Source organism: Quercus lobata, chromosome 2 (genome assembly GCF_001633185.2).
Source record: "Quercus lobata isolate SW786 chromosome 2, ValleyOak3.0 Primary Assembly, whole genome shotgun sequence".
Lineage (NCBI taxonomy): Eukaryota > Viridiplantae > Streptophyta > Magnoliopsida > Fagales > Fagaceae > Quercus > Quercus lobata.
In genome coordinates this window covers 17,041,923-17,059,727 of record NC_044905.1, presented here as the reverse complement: position 1 = coordinate 17,059,727, position 17,805 = coordinate 17,041,923, and the positions used below count along the sequence as shown (strand labels likewise).

At 34.5% G+C, this 17,805-nt stretch overlaps 3 protein-coding genes across 3 annotated transcripts; all 3 read left to right on the top strand.

Annotated features, from left to right (window-relative positions):
• Positions 1-56: 56 nt before the first annotated feature.
• LOC115974774 (ylmG homolog protein 2, chloroplastic) lies at positions 57-2,983 on the top strand. Its single transcript, XM_031095287.1, has 3 exons — positions 57-516; positions 1,785-1,984; positions 2,412-2,983. Exons 1-3 carry the CDS (start codon positions 205-207, stop codon positions 2,674-2,676), a joined length of 777 nt encoding a protein of 258 aa, XP_030951147.1. The 5' UTR covers positions 57-204; the 3' UTR covers positions 2,677-2,983.
• Positions 2,984-4,143: 1,160 nt separating this feature from the next.
• On the top strand, positions 4,144-4,503 carry LOC115960289. Its single transcript, XM_031079103.1, has one exon. The coding sequence runs from the start codon at positions 4,144-4,146 to the stop codon at positions 4,501-4,503; it is 360 nt and encodes a 119-aa protein (XP_030934963.1).
• Positions 4,504-16,215: 11,712 nt separating this feature from the next.
• On the top strand, positions 16,216-16,854 carry LOC115956799. The gene has a single exon (XM_031075088.1). The coding sequence runs from the start codon at positions 16,381-16,383 to the stop codon at positions 16,738-16,740; it is 360 nt and encodes a 119-aa protein (XP_030930948.1). The 5' UTR covers positions 16,216-16,380; the 3' UTR covers positions 16,741-16,854.
• The last annotated feature ends 951 nt before the right edge of the window (positions 16,855-17,805 follow it).

Here is a 17,805-nt window from a genome sequence, read left to right as displayed (position 1 = left end):
TCCTCAACTTTCATTTCTGGCTGCGAGTCAACTAACTTGTGGTCAAAATTGCGGGAGGAGTTGCCACGCTGTATCCACCGTTGAAAACTGTGCACAACGTCGTCGTATGGAGTGTAATGATTCTAGGATCAAATATCTCTTTCCTGATTTCTATGCGTTATCTTTGTTTTACCAGTGGACTTGGTGAACTGAGCTTCGCAAGATATGGCACTGAATAGTGACAACGTTACGGAATGTAAGGCGACTAAACCTGTGCCAAATTGTGGAGTGTTCTCTTGGGCATTCACTCAAACACCATTGGCAGTGGCACCCCCATTCCTGAGACCATTCAGCTCCAAGCCTAGCAGTGGTAATTATGTTTGTCCAAATCCAAATACCATTCTTCGTGACATTCAAAGCTCTATCATGTCAACTGCTGATAAATGCTTCAAATTACTTCACCTGTTCGCTTCTGAAAATCCTGTTCTCAAGAAGCTCCTCGCTTGGTCTTCTGAATTTCACACTATCCGCAAACAGGTACGTAACTCGCACTCTCTACTTTTTACTACTCTTTTGGTGTCTCAATTGGAAAAATGTTGGAATCTTGATAGTTGATTGAAGTAGGAGTAATTGATGAGTAGAGTCTGAGTTGTAGAATGTCTTCTTTATGACTTTCTGAATAAAATTTTCAGTAAGGGAAGGTTTCAATTATAAATTTCAATCAGGCAGAAGACGAAAGAGAGACTGAAACCACTGCACTGGAGAATTCATGTAGCCAATAGCAAAGTAGTCGAGTTGATCCAATTACTGATTCCGGAAATGTTTCATTCTTGCGTTATTCTTGTAGAAACTTTATTCAACTTGCCCAACAATTTGGATGTTTTATCATTTGTTTTAGGGCTAGCAGTACTGCACTATACAAGATTGACTGCCTAATGACCGATGTAAGTAGGGATCCCCTATCTATCTTACTATTGAAACTAAATGGTCCATCATGAAGATTTGTCTTAGACTCTTGGTGAATTCCCATGGTGTATGGTTGTATGCTTTTGCGAAGCATATAGTTTTAGTGGATGAAAGTAGACATGAAGTGAGCGCCAAGTTAGAAACCTAGGGGGACGCCTTAGAATTTAAAGGCTTTAAGTTAAGTAACTTTAAAATGTAGTACATAGAGTGTAAGTCTAAGTAATAGGAGAAATAAAGATGGGGCCATAAAACTTGATGGTCTAGAGATGCCAAAAAATGAGTGCTTTTGATAATCATTGATCAATAATTCATAACGATGGAAAGACTGAAGGGGATGCGAATCATAGGATAAGAGCAGGGTAGATGAAGTGGGAAAGCACATAAGGAGTATTGTGTGATCATAAAATACCTATTAAGCTAAAGGGAAATTTTTACGAGATTGTTACAAGAGCAATCGTGCTATTTGGCATTGAGTACTTGGCTATTAGAAAATGACATGTTTGGTTAAGATTAGCATAGCTGAAATGAGAATGTTAAGATAAATAAGTGGAAATACAAAGAAAGATGGGATATGAAATGCATAAATTCGGTTAAGATAGTAGTGACTCCCATTGATGAAAAAAATGAGTAGAGTCACTTGAGATGGGGAATGAAAAGAGGTAGAGGAGGACCAAAAATAGCACTAGTAAAAGTTGTTGTTGTTTGTCTTGTAGTTTACCAAGGATATGTTCCCACCCTTCTTTATCTTCTTGTACTTTTCTTTATGATACACCTGAACTGATATTTAATATTCTTCATTTCTTTGATCAGTTGGAGTAACTTGTTGAACTTTACTTCAGATTGACTGCAGGAACTACAGGAACATGAGCTCTCTGTCCAATCACAATTTTGCTGCTGTCTTACCTGGAGATTCAGTGGCAGGGCTTGTGGTGGCTAATGGCATCCTGAATTTCCTGAACATTTATAACACGGTTTTGATTGTCAGGCTTGTCTTGACCTGGTTTCCAAATGCTCCCTCTGTCATCGTTAGTCCCCTCAGGTGATCATCCTATATGTTGAAACTCTGATATAGTAAACCTTTCAATTTCATCATAGGAAAAGGGAAAAAATACAGGAAAATTGAATTCATGTGAACATGGTGTTAGAGAAATTTGATTAGAACTGCTGAGGTGATTAACAATGAATTTGCCTTTTAGAGTCACACAGGCTGATGTGATAACCTTCATATCCAATCTGAATTACAATATTGTAAAGAAATAAAGGCAGAATCGTTCATAGATAAGGTCATCATTGTTCTTTAGTCCATGGGGTGTCCAGAACATATAATTGATGTTGGAGTTTGTAGCCTGCTTTATGCATTTAGCGTTTGATTTCTACTTGCCTCAGTGATATGGAAGATTGACTGATTGTTTATTCAGTTCACTTAATCTGTACATCTTTCTGATGGATATAATGTTTTCGTTCAGCACTTTATGTGATCCGTACTTGAACATATTCCGTGGAATTATCCCACCACTTGGAGGGCTGGATCTCTCTCCCATACTGGCATTCCTCGTTCTGAATGCCTTTACTAGCACTGCTTCTGCACTTCCTGCTGAACTTCCTGGCACAAGAACATCTGAAGAAGGTCCTGCATCTCATTCAAAGTTTACTAATCTTACTACATCGCAGAAGAAATGGCTGCTAAGGCTTCAAGGAAATAGGTCAAAGAGATCCGGTGGTGTCAATTAGGCTATTCTGTTCATTTCCATCTCTCTCTTCAAAATTTTCTGCCTTACCAATTGTCATAGTCTACTAGGTATACATTTGTGTATTCTTGTCATTTTTGAGTTATAAAAAATCTTCCGAATATTACCTATTTACCTTGACTTCGAATGGCTGAGGTGTAGAAATTCTTTTGTTACGCATGTTGTTTCACTGTCTCATCTTCTGGTATCTTGTTAAAATGTTGTATTAGGCATGCATGAACAATCCAACTTAATTTATTCTTGTCAGGGTGACTAGTCTGCTGCTATTGATATTAAGTTGTTCATGGCTAGTGGTTTTAGCTGACTACTTGATTTTGTCTTATGTACCCTAGATACGTATCAAAGAAAATGATGTGAATGCGGGTTTTTTAATTCATGTAGAACAGTTTGTGCAGCTATGTGATCAGATAGTAATAATGAATGGAATAGAAGTTAAGGCCCATGCTCGATTCTCAAAGGAGATAACTTATGACCCATTCACATTCTTATATTTTTGGTAGGTAGACCTATACATGTAGATGTCCTCCTCAGGGAAGACTTTTTTGGCTGCTTTATGATGAGTTTAGAGAAAACCAATGAACTACTCTTGCTGAAATGATACTTTCTTCTCTCATAAAAATGAGTAGATGGTGAGCCTGTTGATTTGAAACCCATTGTATAGAAGTATAACTTACCAATAAATAAATAAAAAACTACTATTTGCTTGGAGAAAGTCTATGGTTTCCTGTCGGGCAGGCCTAACAGGTAGTTACCAATTTACCATCCTTGTATGCACTTTATTGGTTATTCTTCCGCATACAATAATCGACTCAATTTTCTTTGTTCTATTGTGAATTTGCGATTGGTAATGATCAAAATTCCGTGTTGCTTTTTAATTCCTTTTGATGAGACATTAAACGGCTTTGCCACCTTGTATATTGTGGATATGTGTTTGAATAGATTCGAGAATTTATGCTACTCAAAGACAGAATCAGATTCCAAACAATCATGTACACAGCATCAGACATATATTTTTGTTAATGGGGGAATAGTCTATCCCTTTCCAGGACTTGCTCACATCCATTCAATCTAACCAATGTGACTTCATGAGTAAGCTGCCAAAGCACTATCTTGCAAAGTACCTGATTTTCATTACTTCGATTCCCTGGGGAGGATAGACTATAAAATGAGTGTCTTTTTCCGAAAAAACTTCTCCAAAGACGCTGTCCAGGAAAGTTCCCTGAGATCAGCTCAAAAAACAAGCTAACATCAGCAACTAGTCCCAAAGAATATATCAATCTAACTAACAAGAGGGATGGAGAATTCTCTGGAAAAATCCCTCCCATCACAGCCTTCCCTCTTTTTTCACCAAGTACACACTTGGCCACTATACAAGTTTTGGTGAAATTTGATCAACTTGAATCCTTAAACAACGAGACAAGGCGGTTTTCTGTAGAGAGTTGCTTCCTGAATGGAGCTTGGAGCTACATGCAGAACAAGTAGGTTTACTTCATATGAGAGGCTGGTGGTAATAGGCTTGGCTCTTCTAGCTGTGCTTTCTCCTCTCTATATTGACCGGAAACTGGAAAGTGATGAAGAACCTGAGGAGGAGCCCTTCAGTCTTGTTTCTTGGTTGCCTCTGCTGCTCTTGGTGTTGATCTTGGCCATTGTTTTGTCACATTACTTAGATCAGAGCTGTAGCAGGTTTGATCCTTATTGGATTCACAGAGTTGGTGGCTCTTCTTGTGGTATCATTTTGATTCTCTTGGTGCTTATACTGGTTTTGAAGTGCAAAGGTTCTGTAAAGAACTGGGAGGCCTGGCTTAAATGAGAGAGAGAAAGAGACAACAGTCTCAAAGATTTGGCGTGATGCTGTGTTTGAGGAAAACGAATAAGCAGCTTCTCAGTTTGGGATTGAAATACTTTTTGTATCTTTTCAGATATAAGAGTTAGCAGCTTATTGAATGAAATCTAAAAGTTTTTGTTATATTAATATTTTTGATCCATTTCTTTCTAGAGAGTAAAGAACAAGGTAAACAGTCTCCCTCTCTCTCCCTCTCTCTTCACACACACACACACACCTTTTGAACTGCAAAAAAAGAACACTTTTCCATGGTTCTTAACAAATACCTGGGGTTCTTAAAGTTGAAAAACGAGTCAGATTTTCACCACATTGGATTTTATTTTTATTTTTTTAATTTCACAGACAGCATGTAAAAATAGAACAATGGAAAAGGAATTCTATTAGTTTTCTATGTTTTCTCTTAGGGATGGAAAAGTAAAAGAATGACAAAGGTTGGGAAGATAAATTTTTTTTTTTTTAAATAATTTTTCACCATTTGGCACCACATCCGATGATGAGAAAATGGAAGATTGGAAATATATATAGATTTTCTTTGATCGGTTTGCCAGAAAAATGAAAGAATGGAAAAGGTTATAAGTTTTAATTTATTATAATGCTCATATTATATAATAATTTTTTTTTATAGCAGATAAGATTAAAAGAATCAATTAATTAATTAATAAGTAATCAAATACTATTTTTTAATAGTCAATCTAACCTCTTAACCACACACACACGAAAAAAGAAGAAGGCAAAATTGATTAAAAAAACAAAGTCGAATGGGTTTCATCACCCTTTTTGATGAAACCCATCCAGCTCCAACGAACTAGAGCTTGCTTCATTTGTTGGCTAATCTAGAGAGTAAAGAACAAGGTAAACAGTCTCCCTCTCTCTCCCTCTCTCTTCACACACACACACACACCTTTTGAACTGCAAAAAAAGAACACTTTTCCATGGTTCTTAACAAATACCTGGGGTTCTTAAAGTTGAAAAACGAGTCAGAAGACTTTATCACTCCACAATTGGATTTCTAATTCTTTATCTATTATTAATTTAATACATGAATTCAGGCAAGTTAGTAAAGTTAAACAAATGGAATGGAATCATTTAGGTTCTTTTTCAATATAATATTTTCTCTATGGGATGGAAATGTAATAAGAAATGCACGAAAGCAGTTCTGGAAGCCACTATATGTTTCTATGTAAAAAATTACAAATTTTTCGACACGCCATGTGGTTCTATCAGAACGAATACTGCATGATAGGGGAAAATCATTATGGGAAGGTCAATTGAGTAATAATGGAATTATCACAAGGACGGCATTACTTGCTATGGGTCGGTTTCTGCCCAAAAAAATGAAGAAAGAATGGAAAGGTATAACGCTTCTTAATCTATATAGATCACCGTCTATCAATAGACGGCATTGAGAGTATTAATAAAGTAAATTTTTTTTGCAGCTGTAGACAGTAAAGAAGCCAACGATCAGCCAATTAAATAATAGAAATAAACTCATAAGGAGCTATAATGACATTTAAATAAGTGACTAAAGCTCTTAACCACAACAACAGCCCACGAAAATAGAAAGGAGGCATTGATGAAAGACAACGTCGGAATGACGCTAAATCCTATGCAACCCTATTTTCTTGATGAAACCCATCCAGCTCCAACGAACTAGAGCTTGCTTCATTTGTTGGCTAATGCGAAGGCCAACTTTCATGATAAGACAAAGTTCAGACGACAATAACCATAAATTCGGCAAATAGGGGCATTGTAAGAAAACGCTAATTCCGGGAACAATTAATTGAGCGTCTAGTGTCATCAAAGTAAATTGATTTTAAATAATTCACTTTTTTTTTTCTTATCCATGCCCATATATGTTTATAAATTAAACTACATAATAATTAATAAATTCCCTCAAAAGATTAAATATGAGAAATTTAAGAGAATGTTATGCCTATAACATTTTCACAACAAATTCTATGTGATAAGTTGTTACTAATTCTAATTTGAATCCATGACTAAAATTACTTTTTTGTCTATCAGTAACAGTCGGTAATAACTTGCTACTTAGAATTTGTTATGTTGTGAAAGTGTTGTAAAAATGTTGTGAACATAGTATTTCTTGAAATTTAAATAGTTAACTAGATAGATTAATACTAGTTGTGGGGGTAAAGTTCGCCAGTAAACTGTGGGCCATGGTACCCGTACAAAGCCCAACCATAATAAGAAGCGAAAATACGGACAGAGGACCCCCAGCCCAATCATGTTGGGCCGGGCTTGTTTAAGGGGCGTCCGAGAAGGAGTGCCTCCTCGGACGCACCAAACGGGAGGTCCAATTCACACCCTTTACATGGTGAAAGGTCATCCAAAATCAAAGGAAAATGCAAGACGATCAGGGGGCAACCACAACTGCCGCATTAAATGCAAGGAAAATACTTTTCTAGCCGCATTAATGTGGAGAGGACAGGAGAACAGTATTATCTTGGCCAGCGCAACTCACAGAAAAGAAGGAGGATGTCCTATGGGACAGACACTCAAGTAGAGGCCCAGATGATTAACAAGTGTAGGGTCATTATCGTAAGAAGGATGCTATATAAGAGAAGAAAATCCCCATGACCAGGGGATCGGAAGCGGGGGGAGCAAAAAGTAAGAAAAAGAAAAGGAGAGAAAGAGAGAGAAGTTCTGCAAACAAAGCAGAAGATATTGTCCCATGAACTGTAGTCCCAGGAAACTCAATAAAACATCCCCACATTCAAATGGTTGCATGGCTTACTAACAATTATGTTTACTCTGTTTAGACCTAGTTCTACGACCCACTCTCTACAAATTCATTGTTGAGGGTCCTTTGGGCCAGAATCGCCTGCGTGCTGGGCCTGGGCCCCAAAATCCGCACCTACACTAGTAAACTGTGAAAATAAATCTATAATAATAATAATAATAGTAATAATAGGTGAAGGTGAGAGAAACTCAAATTAGAATTCCAAATTAGAGTTCCAATTTTGTACCATGTGTCCTAAATTATTTATTCCTAAAGAGTTTTATTCCTTAATTTTAGAATCAAATGTGGGACAATACCATAAATATTCATCCAAGTGAGTTATTAAGTACAAAAACCAAATAGTCTAAAATAAATGAATAGTAAAAGAAAAAATGCTTCACAATAAAAAAATTAAAAAAATGGACAATTTACATTTCATACTTAATAATATCCTTATAAAATTTTGTAAAGAGTTAATAAAATATAAAAATGACTATTAATAGTATTTAAATTATATATATAGGAATAATATTATGCATCTTATTACATATCTTTAAGTGTATCTATGCATATGCATGGAGTTATAAGCTGGTTATATAAAAGTATAAATGTATTTTATCAAAGAGTTTGTATATATAGGGGGTTGGGTTCAAGTTACACTTGGTGTAACTTTAAGCAATGTTACACCACCCAATCTTTTTTAATTGAATGCGAATATTAACAAATCCACCGTTAGATTACATTATCTTCATATATTCTCCATGCTTGCAAAGTTTCAAGGTGATTAAAGATTAATAGCCATGTCATCAATCAATTGTTAAAATTCAAGTTTTTGTAGTTTAAAATAATACATAAAAGATGAGTTTATGGATCAAATGGTAAATTACATCCAATTGATATGAAAATTGGCATGCATGTTAAGAACATATATAATATGTAATTTAACGGTTGGATTTTCAAAATATTAATTCAATAATAAGTTATTGAGTGGTGTAACACTGCTTAAAGTTACACCAAGTGTAACTTGAACCCAACCCATATATATATATATATATATATATATTTGTGGTGGCTAATAAGTTTTGAGATGAGGAACCACACCAAGGAATTTGACTAAGCAGAATATGAAGAGAGATTCCAGCTATCTAGATCCGAACTTGCAAGATTGAAACAACTTTATTTCCTAGGCTTCTGATCAATTAGGTGGGTTGAATGGAGACCCTCTGAAAATCAAGGTAGTTCTTAAGAGTTTTATGCCTTTAGTTAGAAGAAATATGGAATAGCTGTAAAAAAAATTCCTCCATAAAAATTGAATTAATTATTTTGGTTTTGTATTTGTTAATATTAGACTATTATTATAGGAGATTTTACTTTTAGTTCATGGTTCATATTAATTTTTCATTATTTATGTGTATAAAGTGATATGAAAGTGCTAGATAATACAATTTACATTATGTTTATTAACCTAATGAGATTTTGGGAGAATAAGTCCTATAAGATTCTTAATAATAAATGAAACATGAGGATATCATATTTCCTGGAATTTTAATCAAACCAAACGTGAGCATACTTACATCTCTAAATATTTAGGTCTCCAAATATCACAATTCTAGAAGTTGGCAACTCAAAGCAGTGACAACAATCATTAAGGGCCCTTTTGGGTAATAGTGTTTAGTATTAGTTTCAAATTGATATGAAATCTGTTATAGAAATTTTTGTTTAAAGTATTCATGATGTTAAAAAAAAAAAAAAGTGTTTGGTATTATGTGTATAATGACATATTTTCAAAAGTGAAAAAACAAATTGTTTGTTTGGTAAGAGTGTGTGTGTGTGTTTTTTTTAAAGTGGTAACTATTTTGTGGATCCCATGCTTTTCAAAGTGGTATGAACATATTTAGTTTTTGTATTGTCAAATCCTATGGGTCCTATGCTTTTCAAAATATTTACAGCAATACTATTAAACATTGTTACTCAAAAACTGAAAACCACTCTGGATAGGTTATTAAAATAGAGTGTTTAAACACCTTAAATTGAGAATTGTGGTTCAAATACTTCTACCAAACACTCCTTTTTTTTTTGCCCACATTTTTCAATGTTTAAACACTGAAAACTGTTATTTGAACTCACATATCAAATATACCTTAACTATTCCGCAAGCAAAATGGCCAATCGAAGCACACGCATGATTAATTGTGAACATTATCATAGACCTAAGAAAGATCTTAAAAACAACAATTAGGACAAATATGACAGAATAATGAACACATATCATAGAGTTGAGTTTCTATCCAATGTATCAATGTTAAATTAGACAAAAGATATGGTATTACATATATGTACCCTCTCACATGGGATAAATTTAACGTTTGTAAGATTCATCCATGTGAGATGATGGAAATATGTATCAAATGCACAATAGATTGTCTTAGACTAAAGTCAAGTCTATTATAATAAAGCAAGTCACTCCTAGCATATCAATAAAACTTCTTTTCCAGTTTAGCAAAAAAAAAAAAAAAAACTTCTTTTTCATAGTCAAATCTTTGAAAGTGATCATTAAAATTGTCTTCCATCGTTAGAACAAGCAATTATAGTGTATTTTTCATCAATGAACGCCCTATTAAATGCACAAGAACAGTTTTAAGAAGCCAAATTGAAATCTCTACTCAGAAAATTTTAATTTTCTACAAAAATTAGAAAGCCAAACAACAAAGCTAAATAACTAGACCAAAATAATTAATGAAACATAGCTTGATCTTACCATTATCTAAACTAGAACCAATCTCAGCTTTCTCCGTCTGAGTTGCTTCCATTCAGGACAATAGAACCAGAAGTTAAAGCTGCGTCCAATGACACCAACCCCATACCAAGACTCAACCAAACATTATGATCATTATCATCATCGTCCACTTTTCCCTTCCCCTTCTCTTCCTTTGTGTATCGCATTCTCTTATTTGTCAAAGAAGACAATGACCCCGATCCAAGTCTTAACCAACCACGACCATCATCATCATCATCATCAACTTTTGCCTTCTCTTCCTCTTCCCTGGTGTATCTCTTCCTCTCACCCCTCAAACCGGTTCCCTTTTCTTCTTTAGCACGATCAGTTTCACCGTACCAACGATCATCACCATCCAAATCAATGACAATAACACCGTCGACAATGCCATGTCCCAGCTCAACCGGTTTCATGTTGAGATCAAAATCAAATACTGTTTTTTTCTCTGCCCCTTCTCTTTTCTCATCAGCCTCCTTTGACACCAACGCTTCAAACCCATCACTATCTTTGCCTTTAGCCTCAACCTCAACCTCGACTCTATCAGTACCCTTTTTCAGATCAGAATGAATCTCACTAGGACAAGAAAGCTTTGGTTTCTTTTTCACAAGACTCTCAGAATCTGCAGATTCAGGAGGTGGAAAACAAGTAGAAGAAGGGTATCTCTTAGTCATCGTGATATTGGAGTGAGAGACTATTGAGCAATCTACATAGGTCTGTGAAGGAAATTTTGTGGGTTTCATTGCTATACTTATAGAAGATATTTTCGAAGCAATTAAGGAAAGATTGAACCGCCATTGACTTAGAGAGAGTCTGAGATAACTTACCAAACAAAGGAAAATAGATGTGAAATCAAATGGTGAGAGTCGTGAGCGAGTTTTGAGGAGCCGCCGAGTAGATTTTAGGTGGTACAGAAAAAGTTGCTGTTGTTGTGATGAGTCGTCTTTTATGGTACAGAATTCTTGATTTCCTTTCCTAAAAGAGCAACCATAATGCATAATCTTGCCAAATAGAAAAAGTAAGGCATTTTATCCATTTTGATAAAAAAAATACTCATATTAGTGAGTGTAAAATTGTGTATAAATGCATAATATTCGCATTAATTGATGCATAATTACTATCCATTTTGTAAGAAAAAATGTATTTTTTCTATTTTACACACACATTTTTACAAAACACCCACATCAGTTTGTCTATTCTACATATTTATTCAATAAAATATTTTAAAGCCAACCACCATCAACCCGATCAATACCCAGCCACCATCAATGATCAATACCCAGCCTTCATCATCAACCCACACAACCACCATCATCAAGCCAGCCTTCATCATCAACCCACACAACCACCATCATCAAGCCAGCCTTCATCATCAACCCACCCATCAAAATCCTAGCCACCATCAACCCGGTCAATACCCATGGATCAAAATCATCAAAACCCACTCATCAAAATCATCAAAACCCAGCCACCATCAACCTGATCAATACTCAGCCACTATCAATGATCAATACCCAACCCTCCATCATTAACCCACACAACCACCAGCCTCCATCATCAACCCACCCATCAAAATCCCAGCCACCATTAACCTGATCAATAACCATGGATCAAAATCATCAAAACCCACTCATTAAAATCATCAAATCCACTAATCAAAACCATCGACGATCAGCAACGGCGAGAGCAGGGACAGACCTACAGTGCAGGGGGGGCCATTGCCCCCCCCCCCCCAAAAAGTTAATATATATGTGTGTGTGTTGAAATTTTAAATTTTGGTCCTAATACCCCCAATTAAATAAATAAATAAATAAACTGGTATACATATGTAATTTGAAAATTTAAGATTTGCCCTTAAATATATATATATATATATATTTGGATCTCCTCTGAAATAACGTTAAGTTCCATTTTGATAAATGTGTTGAAATGTTTAAGAAACACTTATTTTATATGTTATACTTTGTTGACATTTTTATAATATCAAATATTTAAGAAACACTTATTTTATATGTAGTATTTTGTTGAATATGAAATAGATGTTAGTTTTTATTTTCATAAATAAAAAAATAAAAAAAAATTGTTTTAAGCTTTGGCCCCCCTCAGGTTTGAATCCTGGTTCCGTCCCTGGGCGAGAGTAGTAGAGATCAATGGAGGAAGAAAGCGTGAGGTGAGAGTCAGACCAGAGAAAAAAAGAGAGAGTGAGGTGGAGAGAGGAAAAATAAAATAAAATCTTAATAGCAAAAGTTACAGTAGCCGTGCATATATGCATGGTTACTATAGCACTTATGCATTTATGGACAATTTTAAACCCACTGATGTGGGTTTTTTTTTTTTAATTTTTTTTAATTTATCAAAATGTGTAAAATGCCTTACTTTTTCTATTTTGCAAGATTATGCAACCACTGATGTGGTTGCTCTAACCGTACATATATGCAAGGTTACTGTAGCTCTTGCATCTGATATTTTATTATTTTTTCCTCAGTCCCCCTCACTCTCTCTTTTTCTCTCTGGTTGACCCTCACCTCACGCTCTCTTCCTCCACTGATCTTTGCTGCTCTCGTCGTTGCTGATCGCCGATGGTTTTGATTATTTGATCAGTGCTTTCATCGTTGCCGATCACCGATGGTTTTGAATAGTGGGTTTTGATGATTTTGATCCGTGTGTATTGATCAGGTTGATGGTGGTTGGGATTTTGATGGGTGGGTTGATGGTGGAGGTTGGTGGTTGTGTGGGTTAATGATGGAGGGCTGGGTATTGATCAGGTTAATGGTGGCTGGGATTTTGATGGGTAGGTTGATGATGGAGGTTGGCTTGATTATGGTGGTTGTGTCGGTTGATAATGGACGTTGGGTATTGATCGTTGATGGTGGCTGGGTATTGATCGGGTTGATGGTGGTTGGGTTTTGATGATTTTGATTAGTGGTTTTTGATGATTTTGATCTGTGGGTATTGATCAGGTTGATGGTGGCTGGGTTTAGAATATTTTATTGAATAAATGTATAGAATAGACAAACTGATGTAGGTGTTTTGTAAAAATGAGTGTGTAAAATAGAAAAAGCATGTTTTTTCTTGCAAAATGGATAGAAATTATGCATCAACTGATGCGGATGCTCTAAAAGTTATTTTCATCTGGTCATTGGAAAAAATTAATTAGAAAAAACATTTTTCATAGCCATCCTTTATATTTTACATAACCAGTTTTACAATAAATTATACATTTATCTACATTTTGGATACATCATAATCATGTGCCAACATATTTTTTTTTTTCTCTTATATATAGTACATATACATTAGGTTCCTAATTGAATTTAAACACCTGAGCATTGACCAATAAAATAAAAATAATATATTTTTTTCAAAAACAATTAATTTTTTTAAAAAGTATTTAAATTCATTTGAGAAACTCAATACCTAAGGTATTATATATAAATTTTTTATCCTTTAATAATATATTTTTAGAAGAGTCCAAAAGTGAGAGAGAGAGAGAATAAAAATAGGGGCTGTTTTACATAAGGTACAAAGCTTTTGTTGATTTAGGTAGGAAAAAGTCTATATACACAAAAAGTTTGAAAAAAAAATTCACACCGGGTTGATGGTGGCATATTATTTCTAGTAAGTAAAAAAAATGATGTCAATGATAAGTCCAGATAAGAACTAATAAAAATTTATCAATTCAACTATTGTGAAAAATGTTATAAACTTTTTTGTGTATGTACAATTGTTCTTTAGGTAAGCACTAAGATAGTGTATAATTTTATACAAAATAGGGAACGAGATGAAGTTTTTTTTTGCTTCCTTTTATAGCTATAGCATTATCTATTTTGCATTTAAAAAGTTTTACATAACTGGATAAGAATGCTATAACAAAAGATAGATAAGCATTGTTGTTTTGCCTTCCCGAGATCCATAACCGTCATTATGGTTTTTATCAATAAAGTTAGATATAGTGGTGACTTGACGTAATTATGCCAAACTTTCTCAACGTAATAAGTAATTTTGGTAACAACATAATCATACAGTTGTCAAAACATGAATTGTATCATGAATCAATTTTTATTTTTTCTGTATTGTGTATCATAATTTACTCAAACACTTAAAAAAATTAAAATACATATAAAATGTACATTCATTATAAATGCGAAACATATTCAACTAATGATTAATTTAATCATCTCTTTTGTAAATAAATCAAATTAACATGTGTTTAATACATTCACATTCAAATTTATTAAACCCAAAACCGTTCTATATGACATATAAGCCAAAACAATAATTTCTTTCACATTGTATTCATAATTTTGCCTAATCAATTTCATTTAAGTCAAATGTTATCATCATGTTCATCATCTTGTAAAATTATTTTTTCATTGACATTTTCTTCCTCATAATCAACATTTACTATCTCTTCTTGTTCTTTTATTTTAATAATTTTTTATACTTCCTAAGTGTGGGGTCAGAGAACTTGTGACCCCGGCCCACTTTACGTTAAGGCCCAAGGCCCGAGCCGAGGAGAGACATTACCGATGACATACAGTGAAAGTCCAAATGACCTAGAGATATAGCCGAGGATGACTCTGTCCTCAGCATCCCAAGATACTCCTAGAAAAAAAAGGCAAGTATGGTATAGGAGCGGTGCATGGAAAAGCCAAACACCTTCGCATTAATGTGGAAAGGACCCCTGAACAGTGTGGCGACAAAAGATAAGGGAAAGGCTGCCATTACTGCAATTAAGTATTCTGCGCCTGACAAAGCAATGCTTTTCAGTTTTTACAACCGCCCCCAACCACTTTGGGTATGGGCTGATAGGACAAGTATCAACCCTAGAAAGTTGAACCTACACGTGGACGTAGGAGGGAAGGAAAATGCTAGTATTAAAAGGAAAGAGAAGCAATTAAAGAAAGGGAGGGGGGGGGGGACATATTGTCTCCCAGGCCATTGAATCTTAGAAAAAGGAGAATAATAAGAACACAAAACTCCTCGGATGAGGTCTAAGGACCGGAACCGCTAAGGGCGTGCCGGGGGAAAAGTCTTATTAGATACGCTAAGTTCACCCTCATGCGACTACCATGAACACCATGACTAACCACTGTCCGGTGACCAAGGCCTAACCTTTCAGCTCATGCTCTACAAATTTTATTGTTTGGGCCTTTAACGTACGAACCCAATATCATTTTGGGATCGTTACAAATTGAGTCCTTACACTAAGCATTCTAGTTTCTTTGACTTATAACAATAATAACAAAAATAAAAAGTAAATATATTGTCATTTAATACATGATTCATAATATAGAAAAGAAATTTACAAATATGATTGTGAAGTGTCGAGTTCATATTTTATAGGAAGAAAAAAAATCATGAACATATTATTATATTAGGCTCAATTAAGTAGCCCAATAATTTTGTATTAAAAACAAGTCTAACAACTTGTTGGACTTGAATAAAAGCAAAAATTTTAACAAAGCACCCAATTTAAATTCACATGTCTATATATTTTATGGTAAATTTGATTTTATGATATGATTTATAAGATACACATCTATGATTGTACGATTCATGAGTATGTTCAATACGTATCTACAATACGGTACTTTTTTCACTTGATACAATACATAGCACATATTATATGATACTAACGACTACTCATTAGAAAATAGGAAGTTTTAGTTATTAAGGCGCCCCTTTTCACCACAAATCACACCTTTGTCTTTTTGAAGGATGATGTTTAGGATAGAACATATTTTTCTTTATAAGCTTTACATACTGCTATATGAATTTTTTAAACATACAACAATAAAAGTAATTAAAATTTTTATTTATTATGTAGATGTGACACTAATCACATTTATAGTGAAGTTAGGTTGTAAGCCTTTTGTAATAAAATTGACAATAACTTTAGCATTTTTTTTTTTTTTTTTTTTTTTTGTTGAGAATGAGCATTTTTCTTTTTTAAAGGTCATCATTTTGTGGTAAATTGTTCAATTAAGGCATTTATATTTACCTGATTTTCATTACTTCGATTCCCTGGGGAGGATAGGTTATAAAATGAGTGTCTTTTTCCGAAAAAACTTCTCCAAAGACGCTGTCCAGGAAAGTTCCCTGAGATCAGCACAAAAAACAAGCTAACATCAGCAACTAGTCCCAAAGAATATATCAATCTAAACTAACAAGAAGGATGGAGAATTCTCTGGAAAAATCCCTCCCATCACAGCCTTCCCTCTTTTTTCACCAAGTACACACTTGGCCACTATACAAGTTTTGGTGAAATTTGATCAACTTGAATCCTTAAACAACGAGACAAGGCGGTTTTCTGTAGAGAGTTGCTTCCTGAATGGAGCTTGGAGCTACATGCAGAACAAGTAGGTCTACTTCATATGAGAGGCTGGTGGTAATAGGCTTGGCTCTTCTAGCTGTGCTTTCTCCTCTCTATATTGACCGGAAACTGGAAAGTGATGAAGAACCTGAGGAGGAGCCCTTCAGTCTTGTTTCTTGGTTGCCTCTGCTGCTCTTGGTGTTGATCTTGGCCATTGTTTTGTCGCATTACTTAGATCAGAGCTGTAGCAGGTTTGATCCTTATTGGATTCACAGAGTTGGTGGCTCTTCTTGTGGTATCATTTTGATTCTCTTGGTGCTTATACTGGTTTTGAAGTGCAAAGGTTTTGTAAAGAACTGGGAGGCCTGGCTTAAATGAGAGAGAGAAAGAGAAAGTCTCAAAGATTTGGCGTGATGCTGTGTTTGAGGAAAACGAATAAGCAGCTTCTCAGTTTGGGGTTAAAATACTTTTTGTATCTTTTCAGATATAAGAGTTTAGCAGCTTATTGAATGAAATCTAAAAGTTTTTGTTATATTAATATTTTTGATCCATTTCTTTCTAGAGAGTAAAAAACAAGGTAAACAGCCTCCCTCTCTCTCTCTCTCTCTCTTCACACACACACGCACACACACTTTTTGAGCTGCAAAAAAAGAACACTTTTCCATGGTTCTTAACAAATACCTGGGGTTCTTAAAGTTGAAAGACGAGTCAGATTTTCACCACATTGGATTTTATTTTTAATTTTTTTAATTTCACAGACAGCATGTAAAAATAGAACAATGGAAAAGGAATTCTATTAGTTTTCTATGTTTTCCCATGGAAAAGTAAAAGAATGACAAAGGTTGGGAAGATAATTTTTCACCATTTGGCACCACATCCGATGATGAGAAAATGGAAGGATTGGAAATATATATAGATTTTCTTTGATCGGTTTGCCAGAAAAATGAAAGAATGGAAAATGTTATAAGTTTTAATTTATTAATGCTCATATTATATAAGAAATTTTTTTTTTTTTTTTTTTTTATAGCAGATAAGATTAAAAGAATTAATTAATTAATAAGTAATCAAATACTATTTTTTAATAGTCAATCTAACCTCTTAACCACACACACACGAAAAAAGAAGAAGGCAAAATTGATTAAAAAAACAAAGTCGAATGGGTTTCATCACCCTTTTTGATGAAACCCATCCAGCTCCAACGAACTAGAGCTTGCTTCATTTGTTGGCTAATGCGGAGGCCAACTTTCATGACAAGACAAAGTTCAGAAGACAATAACCATAAATTCGGCAAATAGGGGCATTGTAAGAAAACGCTAATTCCGGGAACAATTAATTGAGCGTCTAGTGTCATTAAAGTAAATTGAATTTAAATAATTCACTTCTTTTTTTCTTATCCATACCCATATATGTTTATAAATTAAACTACATAATAATTAATAAATT